The sequence below is a fragment of the Lottia gigantea genome, assembly GCF_000327385.1.
Source record: "Lottia gigantea unplaced genomic scaffold LOTGIsca_178, whole genome shotgun sequence".
In the NCBI taxonomy this organism is placed as follows: domain Eukaryota; kingdom Metazoa; phylum Mollusca; class Gastropoda; family Lottiidae; genus Lottia; species Lottia gigantea.
In genome coordinates this window covers 260,397-276,792 of record NW_008708276.1, presented here as the reverse complement: position 1 = coordinate 276,792, position 16,396 = coordinate 260,397, and the positions used below count along the sequence as shown (strand labels likewise).

At 33.3% G+C, this 16,396-nt stretch overlaps 2 protein-coding genes across 2 annotated transcripts in view; one reads left to right on the top strand and one right to left on the bottom strand.

Annotated features, from left to right (window-relative positions):
• Positions 1-1,760: 1,760 nt before the first annotated feature.
• Positions 1,761-3,493, top strand: LOTGIDRAFT_173993 (hypothetical protein; the record flags this gene model as incomplete). The annotated part of the gene is made up of 2 exons (XM_009052021.1): positions 1,761-1,823; positions 2,186-3,493. The coding sequence occupies 2 exons, from the start codon at positions 1,761-1,763 to the stop codon at positions 3,491-3,493; spliced, it is 1,371 nt and encodes a 456-aa protein (XP_009050269.1).
• An 8,538-nt stretch (positions 3,494-12,031) lies between these two features.
• Positions 12,032-16,396, bottom strand: part of LOTGIDRAFT_201479 (hypothetical protein) — a 7,245-nt gene continuing 2,880 nt past the window's right edge. The window contains exons 4-8 of the mRNA XM_009052020.1: positions 14,319-14,429; positions 13,907-14,068; positions 13,350-13,412; positions 12,839-13,013; positions 12,032-12,251 (exon numbers count right to left, since the gene is read on the bottom strand). Of these exons, the coding sequence (XP_009050268.1) occupies positions 12,135-12,251; positions 12,839-13,013; positions 13,350-13,412; positions 13,907-14,068; positions 14,319-14,429 (628 nt within the window). The 3' untranslated portion in view covers positions 12,032-12,134. The remainder of the gene's footprint in view (positions 12,252-12,838; positions 13,014-13,349; positions 13,413-13,906; positions 14,069-14,318; positions 14,430-16,396) is intronic.

Here is a 16,396-nt window from a genome sequence, read left to right as displayed (position 1 = left end):
AAATGGTGTGAAGTCATAAGTTTACTCTGTTTACCTTTCCTAAAACAATTTCTAAAGGTTGAAAGAGAGAAGGGAGTAGTCACCCTTCAGAATCATTTTTAAATGCTCTCCAAGCTAAGGCACCCACGCTACCTTCACAAAACCCCATACATAGCTCTTGGAACCCTCTCCGTCCCCCCTTTTTTCTCCCATTTTGGGACTCCTCAGTGGTCTGTGACTGTATAAACCAATCCCATTGTCCACTATCAATTGACTTGAGATTTATAATCATTATAAGAGGATTAAAGTTATAATCTGCTCAGACCACTCAGGACTGAGGTAGGCTGGATTAACTAGTCCCCAAAACCACAAATCATTTGGTATAGTCTGGAACATCTTCCCCCTAGACTACATTGAACACTATAGATACACCCTTGATTAATGAGTAGGCTTGATTAACTAGCCCAAAAGTCTGGTTAGACAAGTCAAGTTCCAAATGATTGAAAAGTCTTGAACAACTAGCCCACATGTTGACCACTAAAATTTGGATAAATTGATACTTCTTAAATATTGGTACTTAAATCCAAAATTAATGAATAGATTTGATTAGGCCACTGATATAATAGCCAAACCCTTGATGACTGAGTAGACCTGATTAACCAGCAAAACTCTTGACCACTAATAAATCTGATTTATTGATACAAAGGATCCAGATTAGTGAGTAGGCTTGGTTGACCAGCCCACCTATTGACCTACCTATATCAATATATATATAAAGCCTGAGGGCTGGAGGGTGTGTGATTCAGTATCTTACCTATCACTTGGTCATCTCAGTATAAAGAAACACATAATTACTCTGCTGGATGGACTTGTCCGAACTGGTCATTTTACAGTCTTGACATTTTATAATGTGGTTAAAGGATTATTAAGTGTATATTTAATGAGATTTGAGATCAGAGTCTAGTTATAACAGTCTGTGTTCAAATCATTACAACAAGTTAATGTGAAATTTTATTTTAATTGGACTGCTGGACTCATTTCATGTTTACCTTTTGATTTTGTCGGCTTCAGATTATAGACTTCAATGATATTTAGAAGTGAGGAGTAGAAATCACAAACACAAGACAATATATTAAAAACACTTCTTTAATGAAATTAAGACTTTTGGACGGATATTTAAAGATTGTGATTTGGATAAATATATTTTGGTTTTTTTCTTGAAATATTAGACTGTGCCTTGTGGATTTGTTAGACTTGTAAGATGCAATGTCATTTGTTCTCCTTGTGATTTAAATGCTTAGTAAACTGTGAACTTCGCCCAGCTAGAAACTTAGAACTTCAATGACCAAACAGTTAATTAGTTTTAAAGTGACTTGGTGCAAAATTGGATTCAAATTGTTGAAATCTCAGTCTATTTCAAGATTCAAGTACTAACTAACTAACTAACTATAAAGTAGACTCTATACTTTGTACTACGCCTAGTTTGAATATTATTACAGTCCACTTGATTCAGTATTAATTTGTTTTATGATCAAAGAATTTAAATTCGTTAGCAATATCTCAACAAATCATTTATCTGAAAAGTCTGTAGAAACCAAGTTGTATTGACTATTAAATTATGTTTAGAGAGAATTGACGACTTGTATTGAACTGTAACTGAGAAATGGTTATAGTCTTTAAGTGATTCACGGACAAATTTGAATTGAAATTGACCAAAATGGAAATGTATTAAAAATATAATTAAGTGTTTTTGTAAGAAATTGTCATCAATGCGTGTAAAAATGTTGGAATTTTATTCGTATAATCACGGAATGGACGTGGATTATGGAGACTGTGATGTTTTTGTAAGTTTCCTGTATTTTGAAATGTTGAATGATATTATTGTTTACGCATGTTTCGGACGAATTAGAAGACCAGGTGACGTATTCTTGAAACGATCTTAGCACTAGGATATTCTACGAATTGTCAGTGTTAGAAATTAAGACTCTAGAAATCCTAGAAACAATGTAATAAGTTAAGATCCTAGGATATCATAGGGCTAAGAACATTTCAAGAATACATGGCCAGAAGTTTTCTTGATATATGGGTGGTACGGTCTGTATCATTTTAGGTTGTTTATCAAATTTTAGAAAAAATGTCAATGCAATTAATAATGTAGACCTTCAATACTCCAAATTTATAAAATTATATTTTTTGTATATTTCAGAATCCTGGGCAGAGTATTGTACGACCAATCGCCTTTAAGCCGATTAACACCAATAAGACTACAGGCAAGCAAATTAGTCCCCCTCAGCAAGGTAATCGTAGATTATCCAATCAGGATGAGGCCATCAGATCACAAGAATATCACATGACCAATTCGAGACCAAGGAATTTATCGCGTGGATCACATCATGGAAGCGATAAATCTGGCTCGGCAAGTTTTTCTAGCGATTTATCGCAAACTATTGGCCGTCCAGAATCTCTGCCTTCATTGAATCATAGTCGTTTATCATCCAATAACAACATGGAGAGTTACCTGACAACACCATCACCTAGCGACAGTGGTGTCGGGGAGTTGGAATTGATGCTAAGAGAAAAAGATGCAGAACTCAACACTTTGCGCGATGTGATGGATAAAAATGAACGTGCAATATTTCAGGTGTACGAGGAAAAGAAAAATGCGTGGTTGAAAGAAATTCGTGAAATGAAAGAGGATTATGATCGTAAATTAAAAATTCATCAACGTAAATCGTACAAAACGGAACAAGTCTTGTCGTTACAAGTTTACAAGCTACAACAAGAAAAAGAAGAGCTCACTTCTAATATGAACAAAATGGCGTGTGAGAAAGAGGTGCTGCGTCAACAATGTGCCTCTTTCGAAGACGAAATGAAAACACTAAGGTTGAAGCTAAACAATAAATCTACGACTTCAAGTCCGGAACGGTCGAGTGACGACAGTGTCAATCATTTACGACAGAAGGTCAAGGACTTAAGTGAGGAAGTTGCAGAGAAAAATCGCGAAGTTATGATGTTGCGTTCACATCTTCACGGCTCTGAAAACGAACTTCACAAGAAAAATACAGAATTGTCAAATAAATTCAAAGAAATAGTTTGTAAAACTGAAGAAGTGAAAGCTCTTAAAAATGAATTAGGACGTCTGTCAGCCGGTGAACCAGGTTTCAGGGAAATGGACACTCAGACAGACGATACAGATGGAGTTATTCCCCTTGCCTTGTTAAAACCTTCTCTCTTAACAGAGAAGAACAAAGTCATGAGCTCTTTACAAAATGAGGTCGCTAAAGTGAAAGAACAATTGGACGATTCTCATGGTACTTTTGAAAAAGAGCGGGAACAGTGGCTTGACGAGAAAAATAAGGTGATTCGCTATCAGAAACAGTTACAACTGAACTATGTGCAAATGTATCGTAAAAATCGTATGTTAGAAGCTGAGGTAGAGCAGTTGACTCTAGAACTGGAAAATCGGGATCTAAAATTAATGGCCCTGAATGGTGGAGAGGAGTCCGTGTGCTAGTTCTATTTCCTCTCATTCTTCGCCTGGTAATTGTATTTATCGTAAACACCGTATGTGAAGGAATATCATTTTAAAATATTAACAGTTGTGACTGCTGACCTCCAGTGATAATTAGCAATAATTGAAATTAGTGATTAGTGTAGATAATTCTGATAGGAAACAAGTGATATTAAATTTAAAATGTGGAAATTTTTGTTTTTAGGAAGCATATATAAAGGTCATCCTTTTATCATTTATTTTGATCTTCAATGATGAGCAACCATAAAAATTCTATGATAATTTGAGGTGATATTATTTAAAATTGATAAAGATCTATTTCCAGTTCTATTTAGGTGTTTAGCTATGATTACAATGTGAAAAGAACAATATCTAGAATTGATAGACTCATTTTACCAGCCATTTTGTTTAAAGACAATGATTATAAGACTTATGTGTGTTCTGTTTTGTTTTTGTTTCGTTTCTAACCCCTCTGTTTTGTTAGTTGTATATTTTTTGTGCCAAAGAAGATATCAGAAGCATTTTAATTAAAAACTGTTAAAATTTAAGAGTGTCCACGCAGTCAATCTGAACAGATTTTATCGCCATGCAAGATGGAAATTTGTAGCATGATGCCATATAAATATAAAAAATTCTTGCTAATATATGGCCAATCCATTTGCAGAATCGTGTCAAACTTTTAGAATGTGGAATATTCAAACTAAAGAAGGAAGACCCTGTATGCCACAGCTTGAGGGAAAAAACAATCAAGAATCAATCTTAAAAATGGCGTTCGGAACTTTTACAATCATTTTTAGTCCCTTTATAGTTTTTAGATGGTTACAGTGTTTTTCCATTTGTTTTAGAGTCATTTATTTTTTAGTTATAGAATCCAATTGGGATCTATTATTAATTTCCAAATATTGGAATCGGAAGTTTTGAATCCAAAATTTGAATTTTAAAACCTATATAAATGTTAAGAATCCAAAACACTCTCATTATATGTTATCAAAAGATTATTTCCAGTAATTTAAATCCAAGTAAAAGAATTTCATGTAAAATTTGTAAGGTCTCAATAGAAGAGGTATGGTGAAGTCTGCTATGCATCCACATGCTTGACCTATATTGTACTGTAATGCCAATCTAGTGCTGTACTAACTTATGTTATATTTCTACTGCATCTATTATCCAGCAGGAGCCGCGGTGGCTCAGTGAGTTAGACGCTTGCTCGCTAACCTGAAGGTCCAGGGTTCAATCCCGGCATAGGTCGAGATAATACCTTCAGATTTTTCAACCCGGTACCCCCTGTCAGTGATGCAGGTAAGAGGGACTGACATGGAAAAAGTGTTAAAGATCGCTGGAAAGAGCAGGCTAATGCCGCTGTCCTGGCAAAATTTCACTCATTGCACCCTGCACTGCGTTGCACAACATCCCATACCTTGTCTATTGACACCTTGGTTCCATCAAATATAACATTAACATATCTATAAAGTGTGGATGTTCAACCTGAAGACAAACTTTTATTAAGTGCTGTTTATTTATTCTGATAACCTGAAATCATAATGTATTTATATTCTTCTATCATTGATAAAAACTGTTAACTATCACTGCAGTGTTTTATACAGTGCTCCTTGCCAAGAATGTGAGACAAGTTGTCAATTATGTGCCTTTTCTAAACTCAAGAACTCAAGAACTTTAGGCTACGAAAGATAAGAACTCTTGGCAATGAAATAAGCATTCAGGGTCCTACAGCCAAAACTATTTTTATCATTATTAGTTATATAACAAATAACAAGGGAATATATTATGGTAAAACACAATTTTTTAATAACAAAGTACATAGCGTTTTCATCACAAATTAGCTTGTTATCATCAGCTTATATTGTTGAAACATTATATACTTTGTTATTAAATAGGTGTATTATACCATAGACCATTATATGTTCCCTTGTGGTATTTGTTATGTGAACTCTCTGCATCTAAATGTCACTCAAATCCTCTCTCATTAGTGCAGTTAAGTTAACAATGGTAATTATACATACTAATACATCAGAGTTAATTAAGATGTCAGTTGACGTCACAACTGTCGGTATTTGACGTCATAGTTGTCGGAATTCGTCACGTCAAGACAGTAGTAAATGAAGTAAACACTGCAGAATATTTTATGTCATGTCACCCCCGTGTTAGTTGACATAACGTAAATGTCACATGACTTGTTAAACATGTTTTCGTTACGAGCATCTGTAAAATTTCATTTCGATCTACATTATCAGCTGAGGCGCATTTTCACACGATTTACTTTCTCATTTTATATTCAGATCAGGGGCTCTCTATGTGTAACTTGTCCAGCTAAATTAAATCTTTGAATTCAAATTTTTCCAAATATTCACAAATTCACTGTTGATTTTGAACTTGAATTTTTGAAAAAATTCTGTATTTGAGTTTATTCGAAAAAAATTCTGTATTTGAGTTTATTTGAAAAAAATTCTGTATTTGAGTTTATTTGAAAAAAATTCTGTATTTGAGTTTATTCGAAAAAAATTAACAAACATGGATGGATGCTGAAAAGCTCTGTTTGAAATCGTGGCCTTAATTTATCTTTTTGAAATTTTAAGTAGCCTTAGCGATTTCTGTCACTTCAGATGACTGTATGCCTTATAAGGAGTGATCTAAAGTTTTGTATATTTGAATAATTGATTCTATTACTCTTTGAAATATTTAAATTCTCTGTGAAAGAGCCTCTCTTTAAAAAGTTTAACAATAGAATATACTAACGGCGGTAAACCAGATCTTTCTCTCAGTTTTTGTGTTATTCTTCGATGTAACATTTACTCAATTGAGAAAAGGGGGCCTGGTTTGATGGTAGTTAAGTTTTTGAGAGACTAAATTAGTCAATGAATGAATGAAAGATTGTTTTGGGTATCAGAAGACGGTTTAATTGTTACCTCAAATCAACAGCAACTAGAGATAAGTGATATTAGAATGAAGATATTTTCATATTCCCTCTTGTTTTATATCTTCCTTCAGAAACAGTTTATTATTTGTTTTCAATACCTCGGCCTCCCTTCAGAGAATCCACATAGCTATTTACTGGTCACCTTCCATAGAATTAACATAGCTTATATTTTATATTTAGGCTGCAGGCTTAGTTACTCTGGCATCTCTTTCAGAGAGTCCACATAGCTAATAATTTATATTCGATTTTTGGGCTGAGGGCTTTGCTAACATAGCATCCCTTTCAGAGAGTCCACATAGCTAATAATGTGTATTTTGGTATTCAGCTTTGAGTACTTGACATCCCTTTCAGAGAGTCCACAAACTTAAAATGTTAATTTGGTATTTGAGCTTTTCAACGTGACAAGTTATTCTAAACAGTGGATATAGTTATATACAGTATAAGGTATTGGAAACAATGGTATACTGTGGAAGAAGGAAAGATAACTCATGCAATATGTATTTTACTAACATTATTATTATTATTATTTTCTTCTCCACTGTAATATGGTCTAACTAGTCATCTGATATATATATATATATATATACTTTCAGTCCAATATACAATATTATACTCTTTATAATGTCTTCTTATTCAACCAAGGCCCCACATGCTACAGACTGTCAGCCTACACAGTCCTTTAACAGTAGACTTTTTCCCATGACATTGCTGGTCTTTATCAGTCCAATTAGAGCACAGAATTTAGATCTGATCTAAATGGCTTTCTGATGCATCTCGATAGGCCTCAATGGCTTACTGTCAAGTGTCAATAGGCCTCAATGGCTTATTGTCCAGTGTCAATAGGTTCCAATGGCTTATTGTCCAGTGTCAATAGGTTTCAATGGCTTATTGTCCAGTGTCAATAGGTCTCAATGGCTTATTGTCCAGTCTCAATAGGTTCCAATGGCTTATTGTCCAGTGTCAATAGGTCTCAATGGCTTATTGTCCAGTGTCAATAGGTTCCAATGGCTTATTGTCCAGTGTCAATAGGTTCCAATGGCTTATTGTCCAGTGTCAATAGATCTCAATGGCTTATTGTCCAGTGTCAATAGGTCCCAATGGCTTATTGTCCAGTGTCAATAGGTCTCAATGGCTTATTGTCCAGTGTAAATAGATCTCAATGGCTTATTATCCAGTGTCAATAGGTCCCAATGGCTTATTGTCCAGTGTCAATAGGTCCCAATGGCTTATTGTCCAGTGTCAATAGGTCTCAATGGCTTATTGTCCAGTATCAATAGGTCCCAATGGCTTATTGTCCAGTGTCAATAGGTCTCAATGGTTTATTGTCCAGTATCAATAGGTTCCAATGGCTTATTGTCCAGTGTCAATAGATCTCAATGGCTTATTGTCCAGTGTCAATAGATCTCAATGGCTTATTGTCCAGTGTCAATAGATCTCAATGGCTTATTGTCCAGTGTCAATAGATCTCAATGGCTTATTGTCCAGTGTCAATAGGTCCCAATGGCTTATTGTCCAGTGTCAATAGGTCTCAATGGCTTATTGTCCAGTGTCAATAGATCTCAATGGCTTATTGTCCAGTGTCAATAGGTCCCAATGGCTTATTGTCCAGTGTCAATAGGTCCCAATGGCTTATTGTCCAGTGTCAATAGGTCTCAATGGCTTATTGTCCAGTATCAATAGGTCCCAATGGCTTATTGTCCAGTGTCAATAGGTCTCAATGGCTTATTGTCCAGTGTCAATAGGTTCCAATGGCTTATTGTCCAGTGTCAATAGATCTCAATGGCTTATTGTCCAGTGTCAATAGATCTCAATGGCTTATTGTCCAGTGTCAATAGATCTCAATGGCTTATTGTCCAGTGTCAATAGATCTCAATGGCTTATTGTCCAGTATCAATAGGTCCCAATGGCTTATTGTCCAGTGTCAATAGGTCTCAATGGTTTATTGTCCAGTATCAATAGGTTCCAATGGCTTATTGTCCAGTGTCAATAGATCTCAATGGCTTATTGTCCAGTGTCAATAGATCTCAATGGCTTATTGTCCAGTGTCAATAGATCTCAGTGGCTTATTGTCCAGTGTCAATAGATCTCAATGGCTTATTGTCCAGTATCAATAGGTCCCAATGGCTTATTGTCCAGTGTCAATAGGTTCCAATGGCTTATTGTCCAGTGTCAATAGATCTCAATGGCTTATTGTCCAGTGTCAATAGATCTCAATGGCTTATTGTCCAGTGTCAATAGGTCCCAATGGCTTATTGTCTAATGGCTTGTATTCTACTGCAAAAATTCACTGCAACATTAACATCTAATAAAGGGAAGCAACTCCATTTTAAAACAAGACACAGAATACTTGGAGAAGTTTATTGTGGGCTGTATTATATCTGACACAATGAAAAAAAGAATTTTGAGAATACAGAAATATACTGGAGAAATTACAGATTATAAACCAAATCAATTCCAGATTAAATTGGATCTTCTGAATTTAAATTTGGAGGTAGAAATATAACACCTTCTATAAATATAAAACATAGCCAAAAAACAGTATTTCTCAATCCTTTAATAACATTTACTCAGTTATCGAAGAAATGTGCTATACCTTAATAAATGTTTGTGGTTTTGTTATGTGTACCCTGTTTCTAAATGTTATATTAGGGATAACTGATCACATCACCAATCTTTATCTCTTATAAATGTTATATTAACATTATACAATACGGACTCCATATTCTTCATATAAAATGTTAACCTTTTACAATACAATTGATATTTTTTGTGAAAAAGGAGCCAGATTTCCTCCCCAGGGATGTTCAGTTATTATAATCAGAGGAATACAGCTTTTTAACTTCTATCAGCTGAATAAACTAATATTTAGAAAAGCACACCACAACTCAAGCTCTATCAGGTAAAACAGTAAAACTAACTGTATCTCTATAATCTACAATCCAGAACCAGAAAAACATAAGAAAATGGTTTTGATTTTGAAAATAAATTCATGTGACAATTTGTTTTTGAAGTGTTTTAGAATACTTGACAAGTTTTGATGCTAATGGGCTAAAATCTATTGATCATGATTTAAAAAAAATTTGTGAGCTCATGAATGACTAATAAGCTGTAGAAAAAAACAACCAAAAACCCTTCTAGATCTGCATTTACATGAGTTTGATCAACAATATATAAAAAACACATAGCTTGACAAGTAACAAGCTCTTAACACAAATTGTTAAAATATCAAAACTGAAAACAGCAACAATATAACATTTCTTAATATCTGAATTGTTTACTTATGATTCCAGTTCTAAATTAGTTAAGACAATGCCTACAAGAGATTTCATTGTGGCTGGTAGACAGGATTCTCAAAGAATACTTAGTTGTTATCCATGTCAAATCAATGTCAAGGGGTTTAACTAAGGACTAGCTGAGGTACAAAATCTTGGAGAACCTACATATCATTGCACTTGAAGTTTGGAGGACTCCAAATTCTTACAACCTAACTTGTTCGTGTTTACAGAAAGAAGTCAAGGATATTAAACCATTGTAAAAATCCTTGAAAGCCTGTTATCCTTTTCCATAGCCTAGAAAATATCATGGCCAGGGACCAGCAGAGCAGGTATTAGAAATCATTGAGGATCAAATTTGTTTTTCTTGTTATTTCTAAGTTATTGTGGATTGACTTCTATTGATTTTGATTAACAATTGATAAACAAACATGATTTACCTGTTATATAAAACTAATTGAAAGCTTCCTTGTAATAAAAAATGGCCATCACACAATGACTGATTAGCAAAATAGAAAAAAAGACAAAAATAATTGTTCATGGACACTTTACAGCTGGTAGCAGGAGCCAGGAAAACTATGCTTTCTTAATCTGTTCTGTTAACCTTTTAGAGCATAGTTTTTTTGAATCTAGCTACACCAACATTTGTCATTAATATCTCACAGATATGAAAAAAGAGAAAAAAACAAATTTCTGGATATTCTAATAATAATAAATAAAATGCCAGATATAAATGTGGAGTTTTGGGTAACTATAAAAAAAAGTATCTTTAATGTAAAGGAATGTCAAGGTCAGGAAAAGTCAAGAAATAGAAAGAGGTTGACAATATAATGTAAAATCTTCTCTTAAAGGGACAGATGCGTCATTTTCTGGGGTTGATCTGAGTCTTGAATATATGTAAATATGCTTCAAAGTACTAGAAATGTACAAAAATTGCATAATTCCTTCAATATCTCAAACTAGGCTCTGTCTCTTTTTATGGCAGTGTCTCAAGAAAAGGCGAGTCGTTACTTTAACTTTCAAACGCAGATAATTCTGGACACACATAGATTTAAAGGCTCAAATTTAGACGGTGAGCTGTGAACACTATTACTGATTGGCTCAGCTAAAAAATTCCTGTTTCTGAGACTAAGGTACGATTGGTCAAAAAAAAATGGCACACTTGTCCCTTTAAGAATACATATCAAAAATTTACTTCATACATAATCTAACATAAATAGTATTCTATGAAAATATAAAACAGTCCTCATTTGTTCTGAAGTTAAATAATTCTCGGGACAGTCTCTTTTATATTGAATTGAATTTAAATATTATTTCAACTGGGTCTGAATTCAATCAATAGAGGTTGAAATAGTATTTAACTTATTACTTTCTGCACTGTTAATAAAGATCTACAGTCAGTTGAAATAATGGAAATTTTGATTTTTAAATATAAACAGATTTTAGAAACTTACCTTCATATTTTTATCTGGCTTTTCCTCTATTTTAATTTCATTTGAAAACAACATTCCGGACTCCTCTGTGCTGGTTACCAGACTTACAAACATAACTACTCATTGGAAGACTCTACAATATCACTCTTATATCACTTTTACCTTGCTATATAACAACACTGACTAGATCAAATCTTTATGCTCTACAGAATTCTTTCTTAAAAACATTTTCTCAGAACTTAACAGTTTGCAGGTGTGTAAATTGATGAGGGCAATGAAGTACCTAAAGCCCTAATTCACAAAATTTAAACTATGATACAATCTAAATATCAAGAAATACAACAATTTGATTGGTTAATTCAAATAGATTTAAAATCCATTTTATTGATTGACCAATCAGTTGACTGAAATATTAAAATTATATTAAGTTTGGATATAAAGAAACTGGTCTGTCAAATCTCTTTGAAGCTTTTGGCAATAATCTTGGCAAAACAAACCCAACATTTATCTGTAATTGTAATTGACTTTTTCTAAATCATATATCAGCCTTACTTCTTCAAATTTAAATTACAACTTCTCTAGTTCACAACAAAGCTAGACCCATTTCGATAAAAACTTTTTGATAATATCCAAACTCAATCATCGCCCAAATCACTCACAAATAACATGAAGTAATCAGATTTATCATCAAACAGAACAACTCTTAAAGACAGAACAAAGCTTAACGACACAACAATTCAAAAACAGTTCACAGGAAAAGCTAAAAAAATACAAAATATTCAAAAATTGTTCTAGTACAGTACAGCACATTCATTTCTACAATTAACCAATGAGATCTCTAGATTCTGAATACACCACATTGATTGGTTGATCAGTTTTGTTCAATGGTAGCCATGGTAATACATGTTAGGGGTATAAACACACGTGTCTAACTGTCCAATGAGAGTATCTGATACAGATGAGAAAAGTTACGTTGATGATGATCACCTAGATCTAACGTTGCATCATGTTGCGTTTGAATTCGTAACTTCTTTCCCGTAGGTTGTAGCTAGTGACTGAGAGACGTATCGCCAATATTCTCGACGTATCGTATCGTATTCGTCTGCTAGAGAGGTACATAACTGAAATAAAAATATCAACATAAAGACATCAAGAGTTCAAAAAATATAAAATTGAAAGAAAAAAGGGCTGTAACTGCAATGTTCGTTGGATAGGACTTTAAAGCAATACTGGTGCAGAAGACGACGTAAAATTCCATTCATTTCATTTCATTTAAACAATACCCGTACTGTTAGTATAACACTAATCTTAGGGAATTATAGATATCAGTTTATACTGTATATACTTATTCTGTTTCCTATCATTAATATTTTATACTTGATAAAGATTCCTGTATGTGAATTGAAACGTTGTAGAAATTAAAGAAAGGAGTAGTATATCTATAATAGTGTTTTTATTCATTTAATATTCTATCTACTTCTAATTGGTATTTAAAGATTACAATACTGTTTCCGTTGATAAAAGTAATATTTTTGTAAATTAACAATGAACAGACTCCCTCCACCCCCTCCTCTGTGCTCTGTTTGATACCAAAAAGCATTTCAATATTAATAAACAAGGGCAATTACTCTGTATCTAAAAACCTTCAAACACTTTGATAGAATAAGAGATTATAAATCTATATTTATTATTATTATAAAGCACTCACCTCTAATGCTCTGTTTAAAACCTCTTCTTTCTTTCCTTGTCCTAACTCTAGTAGTTCTTCTTGAATATCAACCATACAGGCTAGTAGATAGGGTGAACGATACCTATTGTTATACAGTTCCGTACAGAAACCCAACAAACCTGGGTATTTACTCAACTCTCGATCACTTAGTACCCTGAAATATATAAACCATATAAATATTATTAAATAGTAAATATAGTATCCTGATGACTACATTAATAATAATACAAGATATAAAGTCAGTTAGTTGAAGTATTTCTCAGTAATACAATATTATCACACTAGTATTACATGCATGAATCATTGGGCGATCATTTCTGATGCTAGTAAAGTCCAGAGAGGAAGATGTCTCATGTCATAACTGCAAGATACAAAACATCATATTGGACCATATCTTATCACACGCATCAATTTCTTGATATATCAAAGTATTGTTACACCCCAGACAAATTAAATATTATTATCATCAGAACAAACGAAGATATCTTACCCTTTAAGAAAATTCCAAGCACTCTCATTTCCAGGAGCTTTTCTGATGATGTCTTGAGTATATCTGAAAAATAATTATTAATATTTACTACAAAATATTCACAGCAAAATATAAAAAACCTTGTTTAAGCACATTTATATAAATTGTGTAGTTTGTTACCTATAGGATTTCAAACTTCAATTGTACAGCCTTCAGACAATTCAGGCCATGTATTCTCGAAAGGATCTTAGCGCTAGGATATCCTAGAAATAGTGTTAAAAGTTCAGACCCTAGGACATCCTAGAAATAGTGTTAGAAGTTCAGACCCTAGGACATCCTAGCGCTAAGATCCTTTCGAGAATACGGGGCCCGATGTTTTTTTTAAGCCATTTAAAGATAAAACTTATACCAAGTTTCTCTGACATGTATCCGTGACACAGGGAACTTTGGAAAAACTAAACTCTATATAGTTGTTGATTTAAATCCAGATATAGCTGTTACCAGCTGACATGCATCTTTCCGAGACTTTGCAGTGCTCTAGGTGACCTACTTTCATTGAAAGGAATAAAAGAACCTACTTGGCCTCTCTGTCCACCACCTCATCAGTAAAACCTGTAGTATTTTTTATAACAAAATATCTTTGATTCCAGGCCGAGTTGTTTCTTAAATCTTCTTTGAGCAATTTATCAATATAGGCCAATTCTTTATCCCATAGATCAAACTCTTGTATCACCCATTGTCTGAATGAATGCATAAATGGATGAATGAATGAATAAATGAATGAATAAATGAATGAATAAAAAAAGACAAATTATAACAGTAATTATCCTTTAAAAGCAGCAAAAAGATTCAATGGTGTTTGTTTCTGAGTGCTATCATTTTTTCCTGCAATCAACAACAATACAGGACAGATATTGGAAATTGTGGTCCATTTCTACATTAACTATACTATTAGATATGTTTCTACAGATATACTATAATGATACTAACCTATGCTGCCAGGCATGGTAATTTTTTGAGTCTTGACGAAGTATTTTCTCGGTGAAGTTTAACTCAGTGGAAGGATCTCGTAACCAGTCTATAAGAACTCTTCTATGATGCCTGAAACAGAAGATTTTTATTATATTTAACAGCCAAATTCTAAGAGATGTGGAACTACTTTAAAATACCTCAGGTACTGAATTAAATGGTGTGTATAGAAAAAACTTAAAATAAGTATTGCACTCACAAGTTCATTTGTGTAATCTGACAAATACTGGGACCGTAAAAAAATGTCGGATTACAAAATATACAACTCTAAAATCATAATGGAGCAAATCTCGTGATAATGAAGCCACATTTTAATTCACAATCTATTCTATTTGGGAGTGGAATACTAAAGAAATGAATCTCTGTTTGCCCCTTATTAAGGCAATGAGGGAGTTGGTCAGGTCAGAAGAATTTTCACCTGTGGAATTACTTTTATAATGCACAGTCTGTAACGTATGGTTTAGATTTGGTAGTGTAATAAAATGTTACAAGAAAGACAGTAACTTGTTATATTGTTTTACAGGTGATTAAACTAGAGTAGGGTACTGTCAATATAATGTTTTATCATCATCTTTAATATTACTATTAAATGTTCACAGTAGAGGTTCTGGCAGTGGGCCTAAATAATAAATACATTCTGGATCCTGTTTGTTTTAATATTATAATGGTGATATTGTGTCAGTATTACCCAATAGTCTGGTTAAGATTACCTGATCCTAATCAAGACAAGACTGTCAATATAAGTTATCTAATTCATCTATCATGTCTGTTTACCAATAAATTCCCTGGGATCATGATTGACGAGTTTCTTCAGTTAGCTCTGTACAAATTCTAACCAATCTAAACAACACTTTACTTCGTTACCAGGTCAAATCTGTAAGCTTATGCTCCAGAATTGGATCTGAGAAGTCATTCTTCCCTCTTAGCACCCCACCTACCAATCCCTGTATCTGACCCCGCCTGACCCTAGCTAGTCAGACACATCAGTTATCTATCCTACCTATTTGATAAGATCTGACCTCAGATGGCTCAATACACATCAATATCAACATCAAAACAACTACCTGGGGTTTATTGATTTAAATAAGACAGGGAATAATCTATATTGGAGTCAGTTAGGCTTTTTCTTGATTAAAAGCTTGGACAAACATATCTACGTATATGTATAAACTAAGAACAAAAGAATTGATGGTTTGATTTTGAAACTGTGAGATCAGTAAAGATGTTAATCCTAGAGTAGTTTAACACTTTGTTGATAAAATCTCATATCCCTGTCATAGATTTAAACTTTCCTCATTAGATTATATCAAATGGTCATGGTTCATTCTCGAATAAATTGATTGTCACGTCTCCATTTTCATTATTTTAAAGGGATAACTTTATTTCCAAGCAGTCAACCAAGTTTTCATCAGCAGTTATGATTGAAAACATCATAATACAGGTCATAATGCCCTGTAAGTGATGTCAGTTAAAATAACAACTCTGTTTTCTTGGAGAGCCATAACAATAGAATAAAAACTTTGTATAATCTTAATTTATGAGATGTTTATAATATATGAAAACCCCTGTGGTTATATTTCAACTCATCTTGAATAAAAGATGAATAAAACAATAAAACGAATTAATGTATTAAAAATGTAAACTTCTTAAAACCAGTTAGTATCTGATTACCAGCATATTATATTCTAAAATCAGGATTCAATCAAACAGATTGTGTAGTCTTTGTATGGGTATCAGGAACATTTATATAGTTTCTATTAGCATCATTATTCACACAGACAGAAAACAATACTTATAGTCACATATATACTCAAATTACAACATTGATTGCAGTTATAAAAAAACTCTCAAATTTCCCCAAAATTGTCAGTCAAATATCATTTTTTAAGATTTGAACGACATTTAGAAGTGGAGAGTTGATATAACAAAAAACATAAGGGGTATATTATGGTATAACTCACTTCTTTAATGTTTACACCCACTACTTCATTTCATCTGACGACACGTGTAAATTGTGTTGAAACATTATGTGCTTTTTA